Below are 27,135 nucleotides of genomic sequence, written 5' to 3' on the forward strand. Positions count from 1 at the left end.
CCTTGTTACCTTAATTAGAGGAAGCCAGCCTTCCCCCTCTGAGACCTAGAACGGATTTTCTTCTGATTCTTCTGATCAGGAATCTGATATTTCTGCTCCTTTTGATTACCAGGATTTGCCCTTATCTACTTATGAGGATTCTGATGCAGAGGATTCTATACCCCCTGCTTCCCCCTCCAGAGGATTTTTCTTTCCGTGAAAACTTGCACATTCTTAGGGAGCATTTCTGCTGGTAAAGCCAGGATTACTCTGACTCTAAAAAGAGGCTTAGGGAATTCTTACTACTACCTTAACACAGGCCTTTACCTATCCCTCCTGTTCTGGACATTGTATATGATGCTTTCTTGGAATCTAGCCTTACCCCAGACACTTTACCTCCAGCTCCCAGAAAACCTGACTGGTACTACAGAGTACTTGACTCTCACAAGTTCCTCTTCAAGAATCCTTCTGCGGATCCAGAGACCATTTCCCAAGGACCAAAAGGCATTAAGGTTACGTTTGCCAAAAATTCTACCCCTTCTGATAGAGATTCTAGAGCCTTTAGACAGATGGGGTAAGAAGATATACACGTCTGCTACTTTGGCCAATAGGGCTTTAAATTGCCAGTTTCATATGTTAAAATCAGCAGCATGTTATGGGGCTACATAAACAGAAAATTATGTTGATTCTTGGCTGTACTGAACATAAAGAATTACAGGATTTAATGCAATCTGCAGAACAAGTTGGTAAACGTACTTTGCAATGTGGTTTTGACGCCTTAGAAGCATCTTGCAGGGCTGCTGTCACTGGGTCTGTAATTAGAAGGCATGCTTGACTTCAGGAACAAAACTTGCCAGATCATGTAAAAGCTAAATTACTGGATGCTTCCTTATACCAAGACCACATTTTTGGCAACAAAGCAGAAGTAGTCCTTAAAAGGATGGAGGAAAAAGCTAAATCTATGCAAACTGTTAAGGATTTCTTACAAGTGCAGCCTCCCAGATTCAGTAGGCATTGGCCTTCCAAGAATTGGCCCTTTCCAGCCTAGTTAAGGCCTTCTCAGTCCAAACCCAGGAACAGCAGACCACCTAGGTTATAATCTCAGGCTACGTACAGACCTAAACAGTGGGAGCTCCCACTTCCAATGCAGGAAGTAGTAAGCCACCCCCCTACGGAAAAATGGCGCAGTGACTTAACCCTTCCGAGCCCTGCTCAACTACCTGCTCCCTTGGGAGAAAAGCTTGCCCTGCATGCAAAAAACTGGGAACTCATTACCCAGGACAAATGGGTTTTGAACATGGTTTCCCAAGGAAACCGATTCCATTTCCACGCACTACCAACCCCACATGGGTGGCCAGACCTACCCCCAAACCAGTGGGTGGGGGCCCAATAGCAGTTTCTCTCTTCTAAATATCAGAGCTATTCAACCTGTCCCAGCAGAACAAAGGGGACAAGGTTTTTATTCAAGACTTTTTCTGGTACCCAGAAAAGACAACTTGTAGTGTCCCATCCTGGACCTCTCTATTCTCAACACCTTTCTGGTAGTTCCAAAATTCAACATGCCAACTCTGCAACAGCTTCTTCCCATACTAGCCAAGGATGCCTGGCTGGCAACCCTAGACTTAAAGGAAGTTTACCTCCACGTCCCAATAAGGGAATCTTGCAGGAAATACCTACGCTTCAGGGCAGGCTCCATGCAGTATCAGTTCTCTGCACTTCCCTTTGGCTTATCTACTGTGCCCAGGGTATTCACAAAGTGTCTAGCTCCAGCCACTGCATTTTGCAGGTAGAGAAATATTCAAATTTACCCATACTTGGACGATTGTCTTATTCAGGCAGAAAGCCAGGACTGGATATTACAACACCTGGCATTTGTAATGAGACTTCTAACCTCTGTGGGGTACACCATCAACGAAAAGAAATCTCACCTAGTATCCTGCCAACAGATTGTATTCCTGGGAGCAAGCTTGAACACAACTTCCTAGATTGCATTCCTCACTCCGGGGCAACACGTTTATTTGACAACCTACTTCAAACTTTTGGCCACAAAACCCCAGTTATCTGCAAGGAAAATACTGCAAGCCATGGGGTTTGTGGCCTCTTGCATTTTACTAATTCCATATACAAGACTGCATATGAGGAAACTCCAGTGGTATCTAAAAAGCCTATGGTTTCAACATTCTCAGGAGCTGGAAACAATGATTTCTGTCATTCCTTGTATGAAGACAGAGTTCCTTTGGTGGGCAGAGGCCTGCTACCACAATAAGGGACTCCCTTTCACTCTACCCCTTGCCGCCAAAACCCTAACAGACGCATCAGACTATGCATGGGGGGCTCACATGGCAGGGCAGTGCATTCAGGGCAGATGGAACCCAAGACAGATGCACCTGCATGTCAATCAGAAAGAAATATTAGCTGTACAGAATGCCCTGACAGCCTTCAAAGACCGTATTCTTCCAGGGCAACTATTGGTAAAGACAGACAACACCACAGTTATGTGGTACATAAACAAGCAGGGGGGAACCCACTGGTACCCTCTCTGCAGACTAGCCATAGCTCTGTGGAACACAGCTTGAGCTACCAGGTACACCTGGAAGCTCAATTCCTGCCAGACAAACTAAATTCACTGGCAGAGGACAACAGCAGAAATCTCATGGACCCACACGAATGGAAACTAGAACCCAAAATATTCAACCTCCTGAGGAACAAATGGGGGACTCCAGAGGTTGACCTGTTTGCCTCCCCTCAAAACTACCAATTGCACAAATTTTGCACATGAACTCCCCCACAGCTAAGCTTGAAAAGTGGATGCCCTGTTCTTCACCTGGGAAAGCATCTCAGTTTATGCCTTTCCCCCTCTGTCTCTCCTTTTGAAGGTCCTACTAAAGATCAAACAGGACAAGCCAAGGACAATACTGATTGCACCAGACTGGCCACGCCAGCACTGGTACCCCGTCTTGCACAGTATGACACTGCTGCAACCATGGCACCTGCCACAGACCCCGTCCCTGCTGTCCCAGCAGGCGGGCCAGATTCTGCACCCTCAGCTTCAAACCCTGAACCTTGCAGCCTGGCTTATTCCTTAAGCGCTCCCCTAGCATCCCTCAGTAAGCAGGTACTGGATGTCAGTATGGAGGCAAGGAGGCCTAATACTAGAAAATCCTATGCTGTAAAGTAGAAAAGTTACTGTTCCTGGAGCTTAGCTCGGGATGGGCACAGTAGTACCCAGCTTACCTCATATTCTACAGTATTTAACAGAAATGCTCCAGAAGGGCCTATCCTTCTCGTCAATTAAAATTCATGCCTCTGCCATTTCAGTACATTATAATACTGAGCCACCCCTCTTCTCTCACCCCTTGCTAAAGCAATTCCTTATAGGGGCAAAAAATGTAAGGACCCCCCCCCCCCCCCCCAGGAGAGCTCTCACTCCAGCCTGGGACCTTAACTTTGTATTTGAAAAGCTCACTCCCCCCCCCCCCCACCTTTGAACCAGCTGCTACAGCTGAGTTGAAATTCCTTTCTTGGAAAACAGCCTTCCTTCTAGCCATTACTTCAGCTAGAAGAGTGTGAATTACAGGCCCTCATGGCAGTGGGAACCATTCATTATCTTCCATGCAGACAGGGTTTCCCTCAGGACTAATCCTTCTGTTATACCCAAGGTGGTGTCTTCTGTGGCCCTAAATCAGTCCATTCATTTGCTTACCTTTTTCCCTAATCCACAAAACAAAGTGGAATGAATACTGCACTCTGGACGTGCACAGACTACTTAGATTCTATTTGGACAGGACTAAGTCTGTCAGAAAATCTGAACAGCTGCTAGTTAGCTTTGCTGCAGGGGTAGAGGGCAAGGCTATTTCAAAGCAAACCATTTCGAAATGGATAGCCATTATATCCATTTCTGCTACAAGCACCATGGAAAACCTACCCCTCATGGGGGATAAGATCAGATTCCACCAGGGCTGCATCTACCTCGGCGGCATTTCTGAGAGGGGTCCCTACCAGGGACATCCTAGAAGCTGCTACCTGGAGCTTTATACATACCTTCACCAAGCATTACCACTTAACTATCTTTTCTGAATCCAGAGCTGGATTTGCCTCTGCAGTCTTGCAGGGATTAATAGCTGGCCCTAATGCTCTTTAACTTCCTCCTCACTTCCTTAGCTTTGGGAATCTACCCAAATGTGATGACTGCAACAGTGAAACACGAAGAACATAGTACAGTTGTGTACACTTACCATAAATGTAGATGTGCGAGTGTATTCACTGTTGCAGTCCTGGTTACCCTCCCTACAGCCCCCTGACTCCTCTTGCTTCTGCCTTTCCTTTTTGTTTGACATATGTTATCTCATCTGTATTTGCTTTTTGCTGGGGGTGTACCATACCATATAATAGCTTCCTATTGTGGGGGCACCTGACATCTGGGGCAAGAAAAACTGATGCAATGGCGTCAGCTGCATGTTTTATACCCCTGACGACCTGACATCAAGGAAGAAGCGACAGCATCTGATGCAGAAATCTGAAGACACTGATATTCAGGCCGGCTGAGGGCTACCTGCAGGGAGATAACCCAGATGTGATGACTGCAACAGTGAATACACTCGAACATCTACATTTATGGCAAGTGTACACAACTGTACTTTCTGCAGCTACTTGGTCCTCATCTCCTACATTTATTTCTCATTACAAATTGGATTTGACTTCCAGAAGGAGAGCATCCTTTGGTTCTGCGGTGCTCCGGAATATCCTTCCATGAGGGCTTCCCAGGAGTTTAGTAGCTGAGGACTCTGTCCCACAGTTTGAAGACCAAATGAAGTAAACTACTTCAGATAAAGAAGTTATGTACTCACCATAACATTCCATCTGAGTAGTTGTACTTCATTTGTCTTCAACCGTCCCCTCCTCCTTCCCCCGGACCTTGGCGTATGATCAGCCTACGGGCTGCAGTATAGGTCACAAGAACATTTTTCAGGTCGGGTTATCAGTATAAGGTTCTGCAAACTCAATCTGGGGATGGAAGGCAGTGGAGGTGTATTATGGGTAATGGGAGGAGTTTGAAGCTCGGAGCTGATGCTAATAAAAGTTGTCGGCTCGGATTCGATACAGATCCCGTAACCCACAGGTTGAAGACAAATGAAGTACAACTACTCAGATGGAACGTTATGGTGAGTGCATAACTTTTTTTTCTATAGAATGCCAACAGAAAGTAGAGAGCAAAGAATGTGCTCTCAGTTTAGAAAAAAAATGGGGAAGAGTTGCTTGATTTAATAGAGATGAATAGACATATTAAGATCGAAGAAGGAAATAGATAACATAAAATCAATAAGACCGATAATGTTACAAGTCTGATAAAACAGAGGAACACAGTAATCAAGGCTGTTAACAGAAATTCATATGATATAACAGAAGTAAATAGACTATATTACCATGCAACTAAGTTAATAACAGGAGAGTCCTACAACAAAAACACAGAGCAGTAAGGGAAAGGCAGGGAAGAAATCAAATACTGTCATGGAAGCATCAAATAGAGAAAACTGTAAAGCAATTAAAGACCAGAAGTGTCACTGTTAGAAGAGCATAGAAGAGGGAACAGATCAACAAAAGTACTTAGATTGTGATGAAATCCAACGTGCAGTATTAGAGCAGACCTGGGCCTACCGTACACTACTGCAAATAATAAGCTAAAGATACTGCGGTGGTGGTGTCGCCTCACAGTATGACGTTGTCCTGTTCGATTCTCAGCTAGATCGTCTTTTGTGTGGAGACATGCGTGACTGGGTGTACCTTTGTTGAAGGTTGTGCGTCAGAGCTGGCAACTCGGCATGTAAAAATGTACTGCCAATCATTAGCGGACCAGAGTTCCGCTGTGACGACCCCTAACCAGGAAAAGCTGAAAGACACAAACAATCAGCACAGGCAGAAAACTTGGAAGATACACAAATGTAAAGGAAAAATACAAAATAAGTAATTCACTGATGACCCAAAAAAGTTTTATAGATAATTGTGACACAAAGCAAAAAGTATAGAAACACCACCAAAAAAGAAGAAATAAACACATTTTGGAGAAATACCTGTGAAGACACTGAGGAACATAGTAAAGATGCTGAATGGATGGCAGAAGTAAAAGAAATGGTAAGAAATTCAAATCCACAGGATATGAAACGGGTTGAAGTAACGGCCAGTGAAATTGAAACAGTAAGAAAAGCTCCTAAATGGAAAACTCCAGCCCCAGGTGCCTAAGTTCTGGCTAAAAGTATTAACATCTTGGAAAAATGTGAAGTAAGGACAAATAAATCACTGCAAACACCAAACTGTGCGCTTTCATTCAGTTTAATACAACGAACTTCTTCAGAACTATGACAACAATCTCACACTTCATTATTTAAATACATCTTAGTAAATTGGTACACCATCAAATTCACTGTTGGTATTTGCAGTGATTTATTTGTCCTTACTTCACGTTTTTCTTTTCAAGTCAGTTTTGCTTTGTGTTGGTGTGGTGGTTTTATTTTATAATATTAACTTTTACATGGGGATTTAGCCCTGAGTAAGAACTTCTTGTATGCGATTCCCAAACAGACACCAACTTAGTTAACAACAAGAAAAATAATACTCCTTAACAGTGAACCTGCAAGCTTTCTTAAAAACTACACCAATAACTTGCCTTCTGACAATGTGTACATTGTAGAACGGAATTGATGCTGACAAGAGTTTATAGTCATTTAGAAGAAAACTCATTCATGACAATAGAACAAAAGGGTAGGAGAAGCAAGTCCTATGGGATAAGGGATCATTTGTTACTCATAATAGAAAACTATAAAAAGGGGAAGAATCTAAGTATGGCAGGGCTAGTTTACAAAAAACATTTGATAGCATCCCATAATCATGGATAAAGGAGTGCTTAAAGATGCATTGATCAGTTACGTTGCAGTGACCATGAAATAGCGACAAACCACTTTGCTATTAAGCTGTGATGAGGGACAATGTTTTTGTCCCAGGCATAAAAATTTAGTGTGGGATATTCCAGGGTGACTGTTTGCCGCTGCTCTTCTGTCTTGCCTTTAACCCATTAAGCCGTCTACTTAACAGATTAGGTCATGGTTACGATTTAGCTCTCAGAAGACAACAAAGTGGAAAGAAGACCTCGTTTTTTGTGGATGATTTAAAACTGTATAGTTAATCAGATGAGGAGCTAAAAACACAACTGGAAGTGGTTGAAGCTTTCTCAGATGATATAAGAATGTCATTTGGTCTTGATAAATGTGCAAAACAGTCATTTAAAGCTGGAAAGCTGCAGCACCAAGAAAATAGTCTGGAACATGAATGTGATATAAAGGAAGTTGAACAGGAGGGAATGTGTAAATAGTTGGGAATTGATGAAAGATTGACAAAAACATGAACAAATGTGAACAAAACTCAGTAAGAAGTATTTTAGAAGACTAAACATGAATACTGAAAATAGTCCTGACATCTATTAAGTCCAAGCTGTAAACCAATTTACTGTTCTTGTTCTTACTTAGTTTTGGGGTGATTTACTGGCCCCAAAAGGTACTGGATCAGTTGGACAGGAAAACAAGAAAAATGCTTAAAGGTTATTAAATTATATATAAAAATCAGTGTTTACCAAGATGATATATTCCTTGATGTTCTTCGTGTTTCACTGTTGCAGTCATCACATTTGGCTTATCCCTGCCAGGATGGCCTTTGGCCGGCTCGAATACCAGAGACTTAATATTTCTGCATTGGTTGCTGTCGCTTGAGGACTGACGTCAGGTCATCAGTAGTATAAAGTAAGGCAGCTGACACCATTACACCAGTCTTCCTTGCCATGGAGCCCGAAGCAGAAGCAGTTCGCATGAGTGATGGTTGGATGCTACCTGAGTGTTTGTTTCTGAATTGAAGTTGTAGTCTTCTAAAGCTAAGTACCCCATTAGGGATCCTTTTTTCTTGCACTAACCGATGTCAGAAAAAGTTAATAATTCTCTCGCCTGTGGAAAGCAAATACCACACCGAGACTTCCACTCTTACTGTAGCACTTGTTTAGGCCCAGAACACTACGTCCCCCGTTGTCGTTTCTGTGCTTAGTTCAACACCAGAACTATCCATCGTCGGGCCCTTATTGTAGCCAGATGTTTTCATTTACAGTTCTCAAATTCCGATATGGCTTTGGTAGGGCAGCCGACAGCAGATCTTCCAAAAACACGTAAAGCTAAAGACAGAGACAGACCGCACAGTTCCATACCTACCGACAACGCTTCCATTAAGCTTACTCGTCAGTCTTCCGGTACTCAGTGAGGCGCTTTGGCAGCCCCTGATGCCTGCTTCAGTTGATTTGCAGGCTGCTACTGAGACCCTTTCAGAGTCCGGTATGCCACAAAATTCTTCTTCGACTAAGGATCCTGCGGTCGTCTCTACCTTGGATGGGTCCGGAGCCGCTGAGCAGGCACCAGCTTCCGAGGAAGTTCTTCGCACTGCCGAATATTGACACAAACTGAAGTCTTCTTTCGCAACTACCATTCTTTCAAAAACGACCAGGTTTGTTAGGCCCAGGGATCAAACCACACCCAAGAAACTGACGACGCGCTCTCAGGCGCCTGCTACCTTGCCTCATTCTCAAATGCTTAAATTCAAGCTTCCCCCTCAAAAAGGAAAAGAGATCTGTCCCCTGTTTTGTCTGAGGAAGAGTCAGATGAATCTGATGCATCTCTGACTATGAAGGCATGCAACCTCTCTCCACTTATGAGGATTCTGATGCAGAGGACTCCATTCCTTCATCCTCTTCCCCCAGAGGATTTTTCTTTTGGGGAAACCCTGCATACTTTGAGGGAGCATTTCCAATGGGAAAGTCAGGACTACCCACAGTCTAAAAGAGACTCTGGAAATTCCTAGATCTTCCACAACACAGACCCTTGGCCATCCCCCCAGTCCTGGATGTTGTGGATGATGATTTCCTTGAAGCCAGCTTGACCCCTGACCCCCTACCCTCCTGCTCCCAGAAAACCAGACAGGTACTATATAGTCTCTGACTCGCACAAATATCTTTTTAAAAATGCAACAGCTGACTCTGAGGTCATTTCTCAAGGGCCAAAAGGGATTAAAGCAACCTCTGCTAAGAATCCCACCCCCTCAGACAGGGATTCCCGAGCATTGGACAGATGGGGTAAAAAAGTATACACATCAGCTACTCTTGCTATCCGTGCACTAAATTGTCAGTTCCATATGCTGAAATTTCAGCAACATACTTTGCAACTCCTTAAACAAAAAATGTCTTCCTTTCCTGCTTGGGTAGAATCTAAAGATTTACAAGACTTAATTCATTCTGCAAGTCAAGTAACTAAACACACTTTGCACTGTGGTTTTGACACCCTAGAAGCTTCTTGCAGGGCAGCTGTCACTGGATCTGCCATTAGAAGACATGCATGGCTTAAGGAACAACCCCTGCCAGACCATGTCAAATCTAAATTGTTGGATACCCCCTTGCACAAAGATAACTTATTTGGCACTAAGGCAGAAGAGGTCTTAAAAAGATGGAAGAAAAAGCAAAATCTCTGCAAACAGTTAAGGATTTCTTACACGTCCAGTCCCCTAGGTTCAGCAGGCATTGTCCGTCCAAGCACTGGTCCTTTCCTGCTCTGAGTAAACCGGCCCAGCCTAGGCCCCATGGAAACAGATCCCCCCCCAGACAGCAACCTCAGGGAATGCAGAGATCTAAGCAGTGGACTACCTCCACTTCAAAACCAGGGAGTTCTAAGCCACCCTCTTATGGTAAGAACTCACAATGACTCGCCTCCTCCACCCCCCCCCCCACCCACCTTCACTTACCCCTAGGAGGAAAACTCTCCCTTCACTCGAGCACCTGGGCCACCATTACGAAGGACCAATGGGTTTTGAACGTTGTGCCTCAGGGATACAAATTTTCCTTCCACACCATTCCAACCCCATAAGGGTTCCCAGATCTACCACCAAATCAGTGGGCAGAGGCTCAAAAGCAAATCCTTTCCCTGCTCTCTATGAGGGCAGTAGAGCACGTTCCTGCAGAACAAATATGCCAGGACTTTATCTGGTGCCCAGAAAAGAGGGCACCTGGTGCCCCATCCTCGATCTATCCATTCTAAACACCTTCCTGGTGATCCCAAAATTCTCACCCTCCAGAAACTGCTCCCCATGCTCTGTAGGGACGGTTGGCTAGCCACTCTTGATCTAAAAGAGGCCTACATCCACATTCCTATCAGGGAGTCATGCAGGAAATATCTCTGATTCAGGGCAGGGTCTCAACACTTTCAGTTCTCTGCGCTTCCCTTTGGCTTATCTACTGCTCCCAGAGTTTTCACAAAATGTCTGGCTCCGGCCATTGCCTTTTGCAGACAAAGAAGTATTGAAATTTACCCATACTTAGACAACTGCCTTATTCAGGCAGAGAGATAGGAAAAGCTGCTCAAGCACCTGGCTTTTGTAAAGACCATACTAACCTCCCTAGTGTGTACTGTCAACAAAAAATAATCCAAACAGGTACCCACCCAAAGGATAATTTTCCTTGTAGCAAGTCTGGGCACAGTATCCCAGATGGCATACCTTACACCAGAGAAACACATTTTCTTGACAGCCTACTTCTCTCAACTAGCCACCACGTCCCAGCTATCTGCATGGAAGATGCTGCAAGCTCTGAGGTTCATGGCATCTTACATACTACTCATTCCATATGCCAAACTGCATATGAGGAAACTCCAATGGTACCTAAAGAGCCTTTGGTGTCACAACACAAGACCTGAAAACTCTTCTACCTGTAATTCCTTGCCACAGAAAGGAATTTTTTGGTGGGCAACAGCATGCTCTCACAACAAGGGACTGCCCTTGTCCCCACTCCCCACCCCCCGTCACCCAGACCCTCACCACAGACGCATCAGACTACGCTTGGGGTGCACATCTGGATGGCAGGTGCATACAGGGCCAATGGAGCTCACAGCAAATTCCTCTGCACATCAGTCAAAAAGATGATGGCTGTGCAGCACGCCTTGATAGCTTTCAAACCCCTTCTCTCTCCAGGGTTTCTCCTGATGAAAACAGACACCACCACTGTGATGTGTTACATCAACAAGCGGAGAGGGATTCGCTCTTACCTCTATACAGGCTAGCCATGACCCTTTGGGTCACAGCCTTTTCCATGCAAATACACCTCTTAGCACAATTCTTACCAGGCTCTCTCAACTCTCTGGCAGACCAATTAAGCAGAAATCTTCTGTACCCACACAAGTGGCAACTCAATAGAAGTACCTTCACCCTAATAACTCAGAAATGGGGAACCCCCAAGGTCGACCTCTTTGCCTCCCACACCAACCATCAGCTCAGCAAATTCTGCACCACGGAGCATCACTGCATGCCTTGGAAAGTGGATGCCCTGTCCTTCCCCTGGGTCATTCTATCGGTCTATGCCTTTCCTCTCCTCCCCTCCCTCTCATCCCCAGGGTACTGTCAGAATAAGGGAGGAAAAACCAAGGACCATTCTTATAGCTCCAGAATGGCCCCGACAACACTGGTACCCCTTGCTGCACAGCCTGTCCCCGCTGCCTCCATGACATCTTCATCAGATTCCAAACCTCCTGACCCAGAGAGATGGGGAATATATGCATCCCCAATTACAGACCCTCAATTTGGCAGCTTGGCTTATTCCTACCCAGAACCAATCTGCCATCCTCAATAAACAGGTTCTGGATGTTATCCATGAGGCCAGATGTCCTAGCACCAGGAAGTCTTATGCAAATAAATGGAAAATGTTCTGCACCTGGATCCAGGCAAAGGGAGCCAATACAGCGCAGCCATTCATCCCTCTTATCCTGGATTACCTAGCTGACCTACTACACAGTGATCTTTCTTTCTCCCCTATAAAAATTCATGCCTCTGCTTTTTCTGCTCATGTCCCACTGAGCAGCCCCTTTTCTCACACCCTTTGATCAAACAATTCCTCAGAGGGGCTAGCAACTTGAGGCCACCCAGAAGGGTACCAACACCAGCTTGGGACCTTAACTTTGTCTTGGAAAAGTTCACCCTGCCCCCTTTCAAACCAGTTTCTTCTGCAGAGCTAAAATTTCTCTCCTGGAAGACAGCATTCCTTCTGGCCATCACTTCAGCCAGAAGAGTCTTTGAGGTGCAAGCACTCATGGCTGTGGAACCCTTCATCATCTCCCATGCAGACATTGTATCCCTCAGAACTAACCCATCCTTCATGCCCAAGGTGGTGTCTAGTGTGGTTCTCAACCAATCCATTCATTTGCCCTCCTTTTTTCCTAATACCCAGAACAAGGAGGAATTGATTCTTCATTCTCTAGATGTGCACAGACAGCTCAGATTCTGTCTGGACAGGAATAAATCCTTCAGAAAGTCTGATCAATTGCTGGTTAGCTTTGCTACAGGGACAGAAGGCAAAGCCATCTCTAAGCAAACCATTTGGAAATGGATAGCACACTGCATCCATTTCTGCTACAAACAGCATGGAAAGCCTCCCCCAAGGGGGTCAGGACACACTCCACCCAGACCAGCCTTCACCTCTGCAGCTTCCCTCAGAGGAGTCCCCACCAGAGACATCCTGGAGGCTGCCACCTGGACATCTGTTCGCACTTTAACCAAGCATTACCACCTGCCTCTCTTCTCCAAATCCAAGGCAGGATTTGCCTCAGCAGTCTTGCAGGGCATCCTAGCCAGCCCCTAGTTTCCTTGCCTGCATCCACCCATTTCCTTAGCTTTGAGAATCTACCAAAATGTGATGACTGCAACAGAGAAACACGAAGAACATAGTACAGTTGTGTACACTTAACATAAATGTAGATGTTAGAGTGTATTCACTGTTGCAGTCCTGGTTTCCCTTCCTCCACCCCCCTTTATTCTCTTTCTCCTTTTATTACCATTCCTCCTCGTTGTTCTCCTTTCCTTATTAGGGACATATTGGTATTTATTTTCCACTGGTGGGGTTCTTCCACCAGAACCTGGCCTCCTGCTTTGGGGTCTCCTGAGAGGTTAGACAAGAAAAACTGATGTAATGGCATTGACTGCCCTATTTTATACTACTGACGACCTGACGTCAGTCCTCAAGTGACAGCAGCCGGTGCAGAAATACTAAGTGTCTGGTATTCGGACTACCCTGGCAGGGATAACCCAAATGTGATGACTGAAACATTGAATACACTCGAACATCTACATTTATGGTAAGTGTACACAACTGTACTTTCTGAAGGAGGTAATGGCCTCCTCGAAACTGATTACACATATAGATTTGCAATAGTAATATTGCATACTTATAAAACACGAGGAGAACAAGTCTAAGATGACTTCCATGCTTAGTTTAGCTGAAGCTTTTCGGTGCCAAGCGGGAATGGAAAGCAAACCATTAGTAGAAAAAATCAAGCAGCATCTGAATTTGCCAAAAAAAAAAAAAAAAAAAAAAAAAGAATATAAGGAGAAGGATCAGATGAGACCGTAAGAAATGTGGAAAAGGCCTAAATATAGTTGCAAGTGCAGAAAACTCCTGGAACAACCTCTTGTCAATCAGGATCTGATGCAAGAATGGTTATGGAGAAGTGAATTTAAACCAAAAGATGAAAAGTTTAATATTGGCAACCCAGTAATTGGACAGCATGCACATTGGTTTACAAAGTCCATTGAATGTGTGGGCGAAACAGACAAAAATGCAGGTTCTGTAAAACAGAACTGAAAATAGCAGCAGCACATTTTGCTGGGTGTGATACACTGACAAGAAGGCCTGTCTACCTAAAAGCGTAATGTGACAGTACTGTTGCTTGGGATTATGCAGACTCTACAATATTGAAGTAGCTGAGAGGCACTAGAGACCTGGACCACAAAACCTAATAGAGAACGATATTTATATCACATGGAATCACCCTTTACCAACAGTTAAAAAAATAGATGTGAGCGAAGCAGGTATAGTACTCTATGAAAAATAACAAAGGTAGCATTGATCACTGAATTTGCTACACCCAGTGATTAACAGTTTCTTATGTACAGAGAGAGACATATAGTCAGGAAATACCAGGATTTGTGGGCAGAAATGAGGGCAGTGTGGAAGAAGGGTACCCAGACGGTTCCATTAGCAGTAGGAGCAATGGGTCACACAAAAAAAGAATTTACAGTTGTATTTACTTAAATAAATTACCACGCCAGTATGATAAGGTGCACAGCCCAAGAAATCCAAGCATGAAAACAAGACAACCAGCACACATTAGTCAGTGAGCCCAAAATTTATTACACCAAGCAGAAACAGATGGGTTTCAGCATGAAAGCCTTCATCAGTGTTCATACTGGTCTGTTTTTGGTTGGTGTAATAAATTTTGGGCTCACTGACTAATGTGTGATGGCCGTCTTTTGTTTTCATTGATATTTAGATTTACTACTGTTGCATGCACCTCTGTATGAGTTACAGAAGGAGTCCATTCTTGGCACATTGTGAGTGTTGCGAAGATAACTTTTGGCTAACATCAAAGATTAAAACAAAACTAAGTTCATGAACTGTAATCATACTTTGACTTGGGAATAGGGTCCATTCCCATCATGGTATTGGAGACACCAAAGACCTGGGGAAATTTAAACTGAGCCAAACCATTAAAGGCAAGACAAGTTTGGAATGTCCACCTTCAGGCACTGTACACCCTACCATCCTTAGTGCAGTCATCTTTTGTCTAACCTATCCCCTCAACTGTGGTATGAACTTGAACAGGCCTTTAGCAGAATTGCACTATTTGCCTCTTACTGAAGTAGTCATAGTCATCATTGTCTCTCACTAAATCATCTTGGCTGTCTAGAATTCAGCCACTAACTGCCTTGCGACCGTGTATTGTTCATAAACTTCTCTATATGCTTGGAAAGCATTGCCTTATTACCTTAGAGACTTCACACTCCACATCCCTAAATCAGTAAGTATGGTAGTGTAGTTTTTTCTGCTTACAGTGGCAAGTTGTGGAATATGCTGTCTCTCAAAGTAAGTCTCATAATACGTACACATTCAAATCCTTCCTGACCACTCATATTCACAGCACTTGGTCATATAATCTGTGACATCATTTAGGGCTCTATTATATACCTCCTCAGCCAGATAACCATTTGTAATACTGAATTTTCTTAATTCGGCTGTTATAGATGTTAATTTTATTGTCTTAGTATGTCTATTTCTGAGTATTCCACGTATTTTGTTTATACTTTATTCACTTTGCATCATACTGTATAAGATAATTTCCTATTACTTGTCATTTGTAATTGTCACCTTCATTTTTCTCATGCTCTGTTTACATTGTATCAAATCTTGTAAATAACTGTATTGTAAATAGTCATACTGAATCATGATATTTTTGTTATCATTGCTTACTATATTTGTACTGTTGTTTGCTGTATATTACTTTGTGTACTGCTCTTGTTTTGTGTTTTGTCTTGAAGTTATCTTGTTAGGACTCCGCAAAAAATGGGGTGTCCCATCTGAACATTTCCATTTAACAAATGTAAATAGAGTAAATTAAAAAAAAAAAAAAAAAAAGCAGAACCAAGGCTGTCTTACACAATGAAGCAGTAATCTTGGAATAAGAAGTCAATTAAAGGAGGCAGATTTTTAAACAAAGACAGTTGTAATGGCTTTGTCACTGATTATGTTGTATGACCCTCACTGACTGGATTCTGCTTGCAGTAGAAAAAAACATCTGTCTCTGGTTGTGTGGCTGAGGATAAAGTCAGTGTTCTAGTTTATTGTACAGTTCTATACTACTCTCTGATACCTTGTTATAGAAGGTGACATTTGAGGCAGGAGCATGAGATGGAAAACCAAAAGCATTCGCTAGTTGAATAAATGAAAATTATGTACTTGACTATAATGTTAGATCCACGTTAGCCTGTTCAGACTCTAGGTTATTGGATCGGACTCTAATCTAAAGCTGGCCAATCGCAATTTTCACAATAAAGTAATGCAGAGTGGTACTTTGCTTACCTCTGCATGGAAGGAATTAAATGATAACCTAGCCTGATTGAGGATGCTTTATACTGTGCAGGCTGCTCATGAAAGAACATTTTTTTTTAGATTGTGTTTGGATTAGCATAAGATGAAATGTATTTTGTTTTTAACGTCATTAAAATCGTACAAATAAATGTATGTAATTTGCTCCCAAATGCAGACAAAATTGAAAAAGAGATGAGGAAGATTTTCAGTATTCCAGATGAAAGAGAGACCAGATTGTGGAATAGGTACATGAGCAATACCTATGAACCTTTAAACAAACCTGACAGCACCATGCAGGATGCAGGGTTGTACCATGGTCAGGTATAGTATGCATGTTATTAATTATTTTGACTTCAGGCATTTTAAACTCTCCATTTTTGATTTAAGGAATAATTTCTGACCTTTTGAGCAGTTAATGTTTTTCCTAATCTCCTGAGTGACGTTTGAGGCATTACAATAATGCACGTAGCAACCATTACAGTAATTAACTGCCTTTTGGAGCATAATGATGCTTGTTACACATGGAATTTGACCATAGTAATAGGACACTTATTTAGCAATGCCTGTGTCGTGACAGCATTTAGTATGTTTTCTCTATGTAAGTAGTGTAGTATAAATTAAGTAATAGTATCTGTTTTACTGAAAGTAGGGCATGCAGGCCATTTCTGAAATAATTACCATTGAATATGACAAGAGTAAAGGTGAACAAAACAGACAGCCATCAATTTCCTGCACCTGCAACAGCTGGAAGGACCACAGAAGTACCTCACCAAGAGGATTACTGGCCTGAAACAGATGTCCTATGCAGCCCGACTGAAGAAACTACAACTGTACTCAGTTGCATACCGCTTACTCAGAGGTAATCTCTGCATGACATACAAGGCCATGTCCAACCCAGAATTGGACATGCTCCACTTAAAAAAAAAAAAAAAAAAAAAAAAAAAAATCCCCAAGAACCACACTCTAGGGATCTAAACCTCACCACAGCGATAAATAGGATGTGTTGGAGGGCTAGATTCCTGTCCCAGAGACTCCCCATGCTTTGGAACAGGATTCCAATCTACATTAGGCAGAGCCCTTCATTAACACTCTTCAAGAGAAACCTTGACGAGTGGATGGAAAACAAAAAATTTACCCCGGGGATCACTGCAGTGGCTCTGCTGGACAGAGGCACAGGAAACTAATGGCTCTGCTGGACAGAGGCACAGGGAACTAATCGAAGGGGTTGGCGAAAGCCAACACATTCTGGCTAGGCTTATAGATGCCCTCGGGCAGATAGCCTAGTACTTACCTATGAACCTAAGCTACATTACTACTTGTCTATCTTTAAATTCTTACCAACCGTAAAAACAGCCCAGTTTGATCTTTTTACTGAAGCCATCAGGCTATAAATTTACATCAACTGTTATTGCATTTTATCATATTCAATAATTTTCCAGTATATGTTAATTTCTCTCTCTCTTGTGTTAAAACGTTATGTTCATGTAAGAAATCATGTAAATAAGCTGATGTGCAAATGTTTTACCCTGCAATTATAAATGTGTGTCGTGTATAACTTAAATGTGGAGCTTTTCTTCCCGGGCCTCAGCTGAAAATGGGTTTTACCCAGTCAACAAAGATAGATAGATAGATAGATAGATAGATAGATAGATAGATAGATAGATGAATGTATATCTCTAGTTGATTCCATGCTGCTTAGCACCTAGAAAGAAGAGTATCTGAACTGCAACCTGTTATGGTATGTCAACCTTATCTCATTTTCCATAGGGACACAGTTTCTTTGAGAATTAATCCTCCTTTTTTTGCCTAAAGTGGTATCCAGGTTTACTTAAAGCCAAAGTAACCATCTCCCCGTTTTCTCTAATGAACCTAAGAATGAGGGAGAAAGGATACCCCATACCTTGTATGTCCACAGACAGCCCAGGTACTTTCTTGACAGAACTAAATCTTTCAAATCTTTGGATCAGTTGTTAATTTCTTGTGTAGGTAAGAAGAAGGAACAACCTATGTCAATACAAACTGTTCATTTCTAAATGGTTGTTTAAGACTAACCTTTTCTTATACTTATCATAACAAACCTATTCCAGGCAGGGTCAAGGCCCATTCTACCAGGGCCTTAGTTTCATCTGTTACTTTTTGGCAAGGGTTGTATTCTAAGAAGTATTTTTGAAGCTGATACTTGGCTCCTCTGTAGATACCTTTACAAAGCACTACAAGCTTGATTCCATTTCTAGGTCCATATCAGGCTTTGCTAGGGCTGTTCTCCAGAGGCTCTTGGACTCTTCTCCTTCCACCTCACAAATGTAGTTAGGTAGGGTAATGTACCCATATAGCTAAGGCTGTTACAGCAGTGATCAAAATGATGAACATATTACAATTGTGCGAGTAAACTTACCATAACAGTAGATGCATAAATGATTGCTGCTACAGTAGCTGCTCCATCCCTCCACCCCCCCCCCCAGTGTTTTTTGGTGTGCTTTTTATGCCAAAGTGTAGACATTTTCATTTTGTTTTTGTTTTGTTTTTGGTCATTGTTTAGGGACTCTGCCTTCCTCGCTCTACTGTCAGGAAAGCTCTGAAGTGTTATGCGTGCAAACTTGTTTTTTTTTTTAGTAAGCTCAGCTCGATCTCCCTAATGGTTTGAGCACGAGGAAGGTGTCATGATGCTTTGGAAACTGGGTGGATATTATATTCATAGCAGAGTATAATCCATATATAGCTAGGGCTACTGCAGCAGTGATCATTCGAATATCTGTTATGATAAGTTATTCATGTATCTTTTATGGTACGTTTACTTGCACAACTGTACTTAGACCTTAGGTTCAGTCTGAGCTCAGTCTACTTCAGCCTTATTTCTTCAGAATGTACCATTACAAGTTATTGCAGTAGCTGCTACATGGACATTCTTACATGCGTTTGCTAAATATTATAGCTTGATCACACTTTTTAGGGATTAGGCCTCCTTTGGAGCTGCCATCCACAAGCCTTGCTGTGGTAGGAGACTCAAGGTCACCTGGCAAATTGGTCCTTATGTTAGTGTCTAGACAGGACTAGAAGAAATAAGTAAGTTATGTACTTACCAGAACAATGGGTTTCTGTGATGTCTGCTCAAACACTGAACAATCCTTCTCTTCTTCCTCCTCTGAAATTTATATTTGAGGGGTCTGTAAGATTCCTGAGCCCTAGTGGTTGCATGTACATTTTTGGATGTGGTTGTTCTTTTGTGCCTGGCTTTTTCACTTGGTCTGGAGTAGCTCTTCAGGGGATGAGATAGGGAAGAAGCTCAAGCTTGTGAGGAAATTTGTTACCAAAAGAAAAGGTGTCAGGGTGACGAGTCTGTGTGTTCTAGTGTCCAGACAAGAGACCAGACAAGTCTGTCATTCTGGTATGTACCTAATTTAACGTTTTAATTTTCTTCTTTGCATAAATTCTGCACCATAACAGAACTCTCTTTCCCATGTCCATGTTTCTTTTCTTCATACCTCACAGTAACCTCTGTTTAGGAAGTAAGAAAAGATAAACAATATTCCAAGCAGCCCAATATTTTTTCATTTAGATAATGTTTTTTTTCTTGTCTGCTGCATTAAGGACCTTAAATTGTTGTATGTATAGTTCAACAGATTTTTTACAAGTATTTTGTTTTCTCATTTCTCACTTACTCTTGCTACACATCTTTTATCTAGAAATTCTGGATTTTTTTTTGTGTGTAATAGTAAAAATACAGAATCTCTTCCTTGTTGTCAACATTCCACTTAATTGTCTCTATGCAACTTGCTTAGTCTATTAGTTTATTTTTGTGAACTACTACTTCTACCACAGGGTGGCTACCCTTCCCCTGAGCCTGACCTAGCCTTGTGGTAGAAATGTTACCATGTCATGAGGATTCTACACTGCCTTTTTTCCAGTCTTGGCACCATTGCGTACACCAGGTGTAAGCCCTTCTTTTTTATCTTGGGACTTGTGCTTTCAGTCTTTATTTTGCAACCAGACTTTCTCCTTGATACTTAAAATACTGTCTATATGTCAGTATTGTCTGAGAGATTTTACAAAAACAGGGTCTGCCTCATTGAGGCACTCGCCAACACGTTAGGCTAAATTAATTTCCAACAGTATCACTCTCCTTTTCTTGCTTATTACATTTCTCTCTATTCGGACCTCTGGGTCATGTCGGTGTAATTTCTCCAAGACTTTTGGGTTTCTAATACCATGACTGGAAAGAGCCCCATTCTAAAGTCAAAAGTATGATTAAAGTCCATATAATTAGTATTGTTTTAATCTTTGATGTTGGCCAAAAGTGCTCTTTGCACCACCCACAACATGCCCAGAGTCAACTCCTTATGCAATTCATAGAGTTACATATATTGGTAGGTTTACCATCAAGATATTGAAGTAAAAATAATTTGCTATCCAAAGAACAAAGCGTAATTCTGAAAACAAAAATAAAATTTAACGTCAGAAACATGATAAACAACATTCGACATACCAGACTTACGGTTTAGAAAGTCCATATGTCCTTTTATGTTTTAGTAGGGAGGCAAGTCCCCCACACCCCCTGCAAATTATATATACCAACTGCAAGATTGCACTACAGTGAGGAAAAGGGTAAATTCCCCGATCCTCACTGTACCGTGATCTCCATTCACAATGCCAGACTCATAATAACGAATCAAGCTTTACTTTCATTATTATGATTTCATATTTTTCCAGTTCGGCATTGTGAATCTTTGAAAATGTACTTTGGCCACACGATTTTCGTTAACAAGCCTTCAAAATTTTGATGGCAAACCATATTGGTAACATATCTAAATATAATTATTTTTTTATGAGACCCATTGCGCCTACTACTATTGAAACTGTCTGGGTTTCTCTCTTCCACACTGCCGTCATTTCTGCCTGCAAATCCTGGTACTTTATGACTTTGTCTCTTTGTATGCAAGACCGTGTAATTACTGGGTGTAGTAATTTCAATGATCAATCCTACTTTTGTCTTCTTTTCATGGACTACTATATCTGGTTTTCTTGCATCTGTTGTTTGCCTGTTGATAAAGGTGACCCCATGCGATATACTAACTTTATCATTTTCTGTAATGCTTTTTGGCTCATGTTTCCAGTGCTTCTCAGCTACTTCAGTGTTATAATGTTTGCACAATCCCCAGTGCAGCAGTCTTGCCACATTATTATGCCTTTCAGTATATAGGCCTTCTGCCATTAGCATATCACACCCAGCAACAAGATGTGCAACTGTTTCCAATTTTGTTTTACAAAACCTGCATTTGTCTGTTTCTGACATGTTCAATGTACTTGGCAAACCAACATGTATGTAGTCCACTGTCCTGGACTTTGCCAGTATTAGCCTTTTGTCTTTTGGTTTAAATTCACCTTTCCTTAACATTTCCTGCTTTTGAGCCTGATTGACATTAGGTTGTTCCAGTGGTTTTCTGTACTTGCAACTATGCATGGATTTTCCACATTTCTTGACTTCTCATCTGATCCTTCACCTTGTATTTTTTTTTTTTTTTTGGCACATTCAGTTGCTGCCTGATTTTTATCTACTCCTGGTTCGATTTCCATTCCCACTTGACACCAGTATGCTTCTGCTAAATTAAGCAGGGAAATTATCTTAGATGTGTTCTCCTCATGTTTTAAAACTTTCACTATGTTTGGATCCTCTGAGTTCAGCAGATATGCATGCAGTCCTAATGATAGCAGATCTATACATATTCAATTTTCTAGGAGGTCCATACCCCCTTTAGAACAGGTAATATATCATCTTGGTATACACTGATTTTTATAAATCATTTGATAAGCATGAAGCATTTTTCTTGTTTTCCTGTCCAACTAATCCATTACCTTTTGGGGCCGCTTTGTCACCCCAAAACTGCAAGTCAGAATAGGAAGAGCAAATTGCTTGGACATTGTTCCTAGATGTCAGGGTTGTTTTCACTATTTATTAATTTAGTCTTCTAAAATATTCCTTACTAAGTTTTATTTGCATTTGTTCATTTTTTTTTGTTGATTGTTCATTTCCCAATCCCTCTTGCTCAAGTTCTTTTATATCACATTCCTGTCCCAGACTGGTATTTTCTTGGTGCTGCAGCTTTCCTGCTTTAAAGGCTGCTTTTTGCACATTTATTAAGACTGAATGACATTCTTGTATAATTTGAGAAATTTTTGACATCTGCAGTTGCGATTTCAGTTCCTCATCTGATGACTATACAGTTTTAAAACATCCACAAAAAGAAGAGGAGAAGTCTTTGCACATTGCTGTTTTCTGGGAGCCAAATTTTATCCATGACCTAATCTGTTAAGTAGACAGCTCAATGTGTTAAGGGCAAGACAAAAGGGAATAAGTGACAATCGCCCTGAAATATCCCCCTTTGAAGTTTTATCCCTGGGATAATAATTTGTCCTTTATCATGGCTTGGCTGCAAAGTGCTTTGCTACTGTTTCATGGCCACTGTAATGTAATCAATCAGTGTATGGTGTACCTTATGCATTTGTAAGCATTTTTTGTTCATGAATGAGGGATGCTGTCAAATGCTTTTTTGTAGTTTCTCCATGCCTTACTTCCCCTTTTCAAAATTCTCCATCATGGCTTTATTTAACAACAAATGATAGTTTGTTCCATATGACTTTCTTTTCTTACCCTTTTGATGTCCTTTCATTTCTCTGATGCAGTGTTCCTTACAATGGGGATCCCCATGCCATAGGCAGCCTAACATCTTGCCACTATACCAAAGCGTTTAGGTTGCTAAGGGTATGCCGTACGCCACAAGTATGCTTCCTGCGTACAAAGTAGGGCATAAAGGTGACGTCCAGACATACCATCCTCAGAACTTCTTTGCCACCAGTCCTAGTTCCATCTTCAGTCTTTGGTCTGAACGCTCGCTTTGTTTGCTGGTACACCAAGTCATTTTCAGATAAGTGCCCCATTGGGGTTTCATTCTCATCTTTTTTTTTTTTTTTTTTACCTTGGATTTTGTTGCTTGTGTGGTTCATGGCATCCAGAACGGGTAACTGCCAGTGTGAGAGACAGATTTCCCATAAATAAAATCACAAGAGACAAAAATATGTCTCAACTAAGCTTTACGGTACAAGTGAAGCTCGACTCGAACAAGTAAGGTATAAATATTTAATCACACTCCAGGCTCATAAAAACGGTCAGCGCTTTCATCTGTATATTACAGACTTCTTCAGAACCATTATACTAAAAGCTGATAACATATTTAAAAACTTTTTGGCGCCATTTTATTCGAGTGCTATACTTAACAAAATTTAAAGTGCTACTACAATATTATAAAAACATTTATCTTTCCAACACATTTATTTATATACACCTACTATAAATACTAAAATCCACTTATACTCTCAATGCATATACTATATTAAAATATAAAAATTACAACATCAATTTATCTAACAGTATTATTACACTATGATAACTGTAAAAAAGGTTTTATGGAAATAAAATCATTTATGCCAGGAAATTTTGTTGCATTAGTCAACATTTGCCACTGACTTACCCTAAATAGGCTTTATAATTACCACCACATTGTGATATATTTATATAATCAATGATACCAAATATAAAATTATGTGCATCACCTTTCTCCATTATATGTCTAAACAATGCATTTTTGGTATCTTTAACCTTGATCTTATACCTATGTTCATGTATGCGTTTTCTAAACTGTCTTTCTGTTTTCCCTATATAGAAAGCAGTACATACTGTACATTTAGCGAGATAAACTATATTCCTACTATTGCAGTTTCCCTTTTTAAACTTTATATAAGTACTGTTAACATAATTTAATCTACATCCAATTGCTTCATTTATTACAGAACACTGTTTACAAGTTCCACATTTCTTAGTGTGGGTGTTTTTGGACATTTTTTGAGAATTCAATCCATTCAATAAATGTTTTATATTTCTACCCATTTTATATACAATGCAAGGTTTTTCACCTACTACACCTTTGGCTTCTTCATCTCCTACTAATTTATTCCAATATTATAGGTTCATAGGTTCATAGGTTCATACTAGGCTATCTGCCCGAGGGCATTTACAAGCCTAGCCCATCGTTTTGTGGCTTACGCCACCCCTTTAGTATGGGGAACTATACCCATTATTTTGCTGTGCCTCTGTCGAGCAGTGACACTGAGGTAATCCCTGGGGTATATCTGCGATCTCCCATCCATTGGTCAAGATTTCTCTTGAACAAGGCCAGCGAGGTGCTCTGCCTCACATGTACCGGGATTTTGTTCCACAGCATAGGGAGTCTTTGGGTGATGAATCTATCCCTCCAGCACGTCCTATTAATACCCGTGTCGAGGTTTAAGTCTCCCGCCCTTGTGGCTCTGATGGATCTAGATTTTTTGAGGTGAAGCATATTCATCAAATCTGGGTTTGACATGGCCTTGTATGTTAGGCAAAGGTCACCTCTGAGCAAGCCGTAAGCGACTGAATAGAGCTGGAGTTCTTTCAGTCGGGCAGCATAGGACAGATTTTTGAGATCCTTTATCCTTTTGGTGAGGAACTTTTGTGGCCTCTCCAGCTGCTGCAAGTGTCGGGTCAGATACATCCCGAATGGGGCACTGTACTCAATCATTGGTCTGATGAGTGATGAGTAAAGGGAGACCATGACCTCCCTTGATCTAGATGAGAATCCCTTCATGATAAGGTGGGCAATGTAGAAGGTCTTCCTAACTACTTTAGCTACATGGGTGTCGAATGACAGACTACTATCAACCTGGGTCCCCAGGTCCCTGATAACTTCTTCTGTGCTCAGTGGATTGCCACCTATTTGGTAGCTAGGGGTAACCTTGTTTTTCCCAAAGGGTATGACTATGCATTTTTTGGCATTTAACTTCAGGCCGTGGCTCTGGCACCAGTTATCCGCTTCTGTGGGACCCTTCTGAACTATATCTGAGCCAGGTGTGTTTTCTACTATGGCGCCAGTTTGCAGTCATCTGCAAACTTTGTCAGCCATAACCCTCCTGTGTTTGCTTGTACTTGGAAAAGTAGATGCCAAACAAGAGTGGGCCCAGGACTGAGCCCTGTGGGACACCACTTGTGACAGGTTTTGAGTCTGACATGGCGCCAGCAACTCTGACCCTGTGGGTTCTGTCACTCAGCCAGTTTGCAACCCATCTTGTGATGTATGGGTTAACATTTAAGCTGATGAGTTTTTCAATGATACCCGAGTGGGGTATTGTATCGAAGGCCTTAGCCAGACCGAGGTAGGCTGTATGGACTGCCTTTCCTCGTCAATGGCTTTGGTGACTGTTTCGAAGAAGTCAACCAAGTTTAAAAGGCATGATCTGCCTTTGACAAAGCCAAACTGGGTTGGATCCAAAGTCTGCAAATTCCCTATGTCTTTATTTATGAGGTCCATTATGATCCTCTCCATGGCTTTGCAGATAAGGCTTGTCAAGCTAATGGGCCGGTAATTTCCAGGGTCGGTGGAGGCACCGCCTTTGTGAAGTGGGACCACAGTTGCAGTGCGCCACTCCTGGAGTGTATCCAGAGGTAAGACTTTGATTAAACAGCTGTCCTAGCTGTGGGTTTAATTCCTCATTGAGTTTGTGGAGCACACAGCCGGGGACACCATCTTTTTCCAAGATTTCTCTGACATAATTAACATAAGGTGTGTAAGTCAATACACATACTCTATGAAATTCATCATTAACTTTATTCTTCCTAATAATTTTTTCTGTACCAATACCTAAAATGGGGGTATACTTATTACCCCGTTCAGTGATAATATATGTCGATATATCATCTAATAATGTTAAGGGGTAACCCCTATTAAGAAACATTTCTTATATTATTAATTTCTCTAACCATTGTGTCATAATCTGACGTCATCCTTGCTACCCTTATACATTGTCCCTTGAAAATGTTTCTTAAAATATGCTTAGGATGGTTACTTGTGTAATCTAGATAACCATTAGAGAACGTTTCCTTTCTAAATAATTCAGATTGAAAACCTGTATCAACATGTTTGATGTATGTATCCAGATATGCTATACCTTCTGTATTGACATTATATGTAAATTTCAGGAAAGTACTTGTCGTATTTAGATCATCTACGAACTTATCTATAAGTTCTATAGGTCCATCCCAAAGCAAAAACATATCATCCAGAAATCTTGTGTAACATACAACATATTTGTAATACATACTTGTAAAAAGATACTTATTTTCCCATTGAAGCACAACTAAATTGGCGAAAATAGGTGCACAGGAGGCCCCCATGGCTACCCCCCCTGTGTCTGTTTATAAAACTCACCTTCAAAATATATATAGTTATGCTCCAGTACTAAACCCATCATATCTGTGATTAAATTAATACGATCCCAACTTAAATTTGAATATCTTCTTAAGCTATCACAAAAATAATCCAATCCTTCATTTCTAGGTATGGATGAAAAAAGGTCTATAACATCAATGGTTATAAATATCAAGCTCCTTTTCCATCTATTAGATGTTAATTGAGATAGAAACATCCAAGAATCTTTAACTAAATGTGATGTATTGTCATATATGTGCTTAACCCACCTAGCAATAACTACCCCTATATTAAATGTCTTTGATCTACTCCCTGAAATAATTGGTCTAAATGGGGGATTAGCAATATCTTTGTGTATTTTCAGGATGCCAACTATTGTAGCTAATACTGGAAACTCTACCTTAATAAAGTTGTGGGTATCCTGAGTGATTCTGTTGTCCATTAAATACTCGTCCAGAGCTAAATCTATTTTACGATATCCTATATTAATTTCATTTTGTGATATAATATCATAATTACCAGTATCAATTAGTATGCGTTGTACTTTATTAATATAATCTGTTTTGTTGTACAGAACTATCCCCGCCCCCTTGTCTGGCTTCATAACTCTTATTTCATTGTTATTTATTAGTTCAACCAGACATTTCCTTTCGTTTGCATTTAAATTATCTATGAATTCATTCTTTTTAATCAGTTTATTATATTCATAAATGTCTTGACATACACATTCCTCATAATTTGCAACATTCTTATGCGGGGCAGGAATAAAAGTACTTTTCTTCAATTGATTTGGTAACATAATTTTATTTTTATTTTCTTTCTGAAACATATATGCTAAATTTAATCTGCGACAGAATAATTTAATATCTGTTAAAACATCCA

At 41.2% G+C, this 27,135-nt stretch overlaps 1 protein-coding gene across 6 annotated transcripts in view; it reads left to right on the forward strand.

Annotated features, from left to right (window-relative positions):
• The window catches only part of USP15 (ubiquitin specific peptidase 15), a 2,212,142-nt gene that overhangs the window by 522,732 nt on the left and 1,662,275 nt on the right, over positions 1-27,135 (forward strand). For all 6 annotated transcript variants that reach the window (XM_044088286.1, XM_044088282.1, XM_044088284.1 and 3 more), the window contains one exon: positions 16,137-16,282. In XM_044088286.1, coding sequence (XP_043944221.1) covers positions 16,137-16,282 — 146 coding nt within the window. The remainder of the gene's footprint in view (positions 1-16,136; positions 16,283-27,135) is intronic.

The sequence above is a fragment of the Protopterus annectens genome, chromosome 11.part0 (genome assembly GCF_019279795.1).
Source record: "Protopterus annectens isolate FY-2018-M chromosome 11.part0, PAN1.0, whole genome shotgun sequence".
In the NCBI taxonomy this organism is placed as follows: Eukaryota; Metazoa; Chordata; order Ceratodontiformes; family Protopteridae; genus Protopterus; species Protopterus annectens.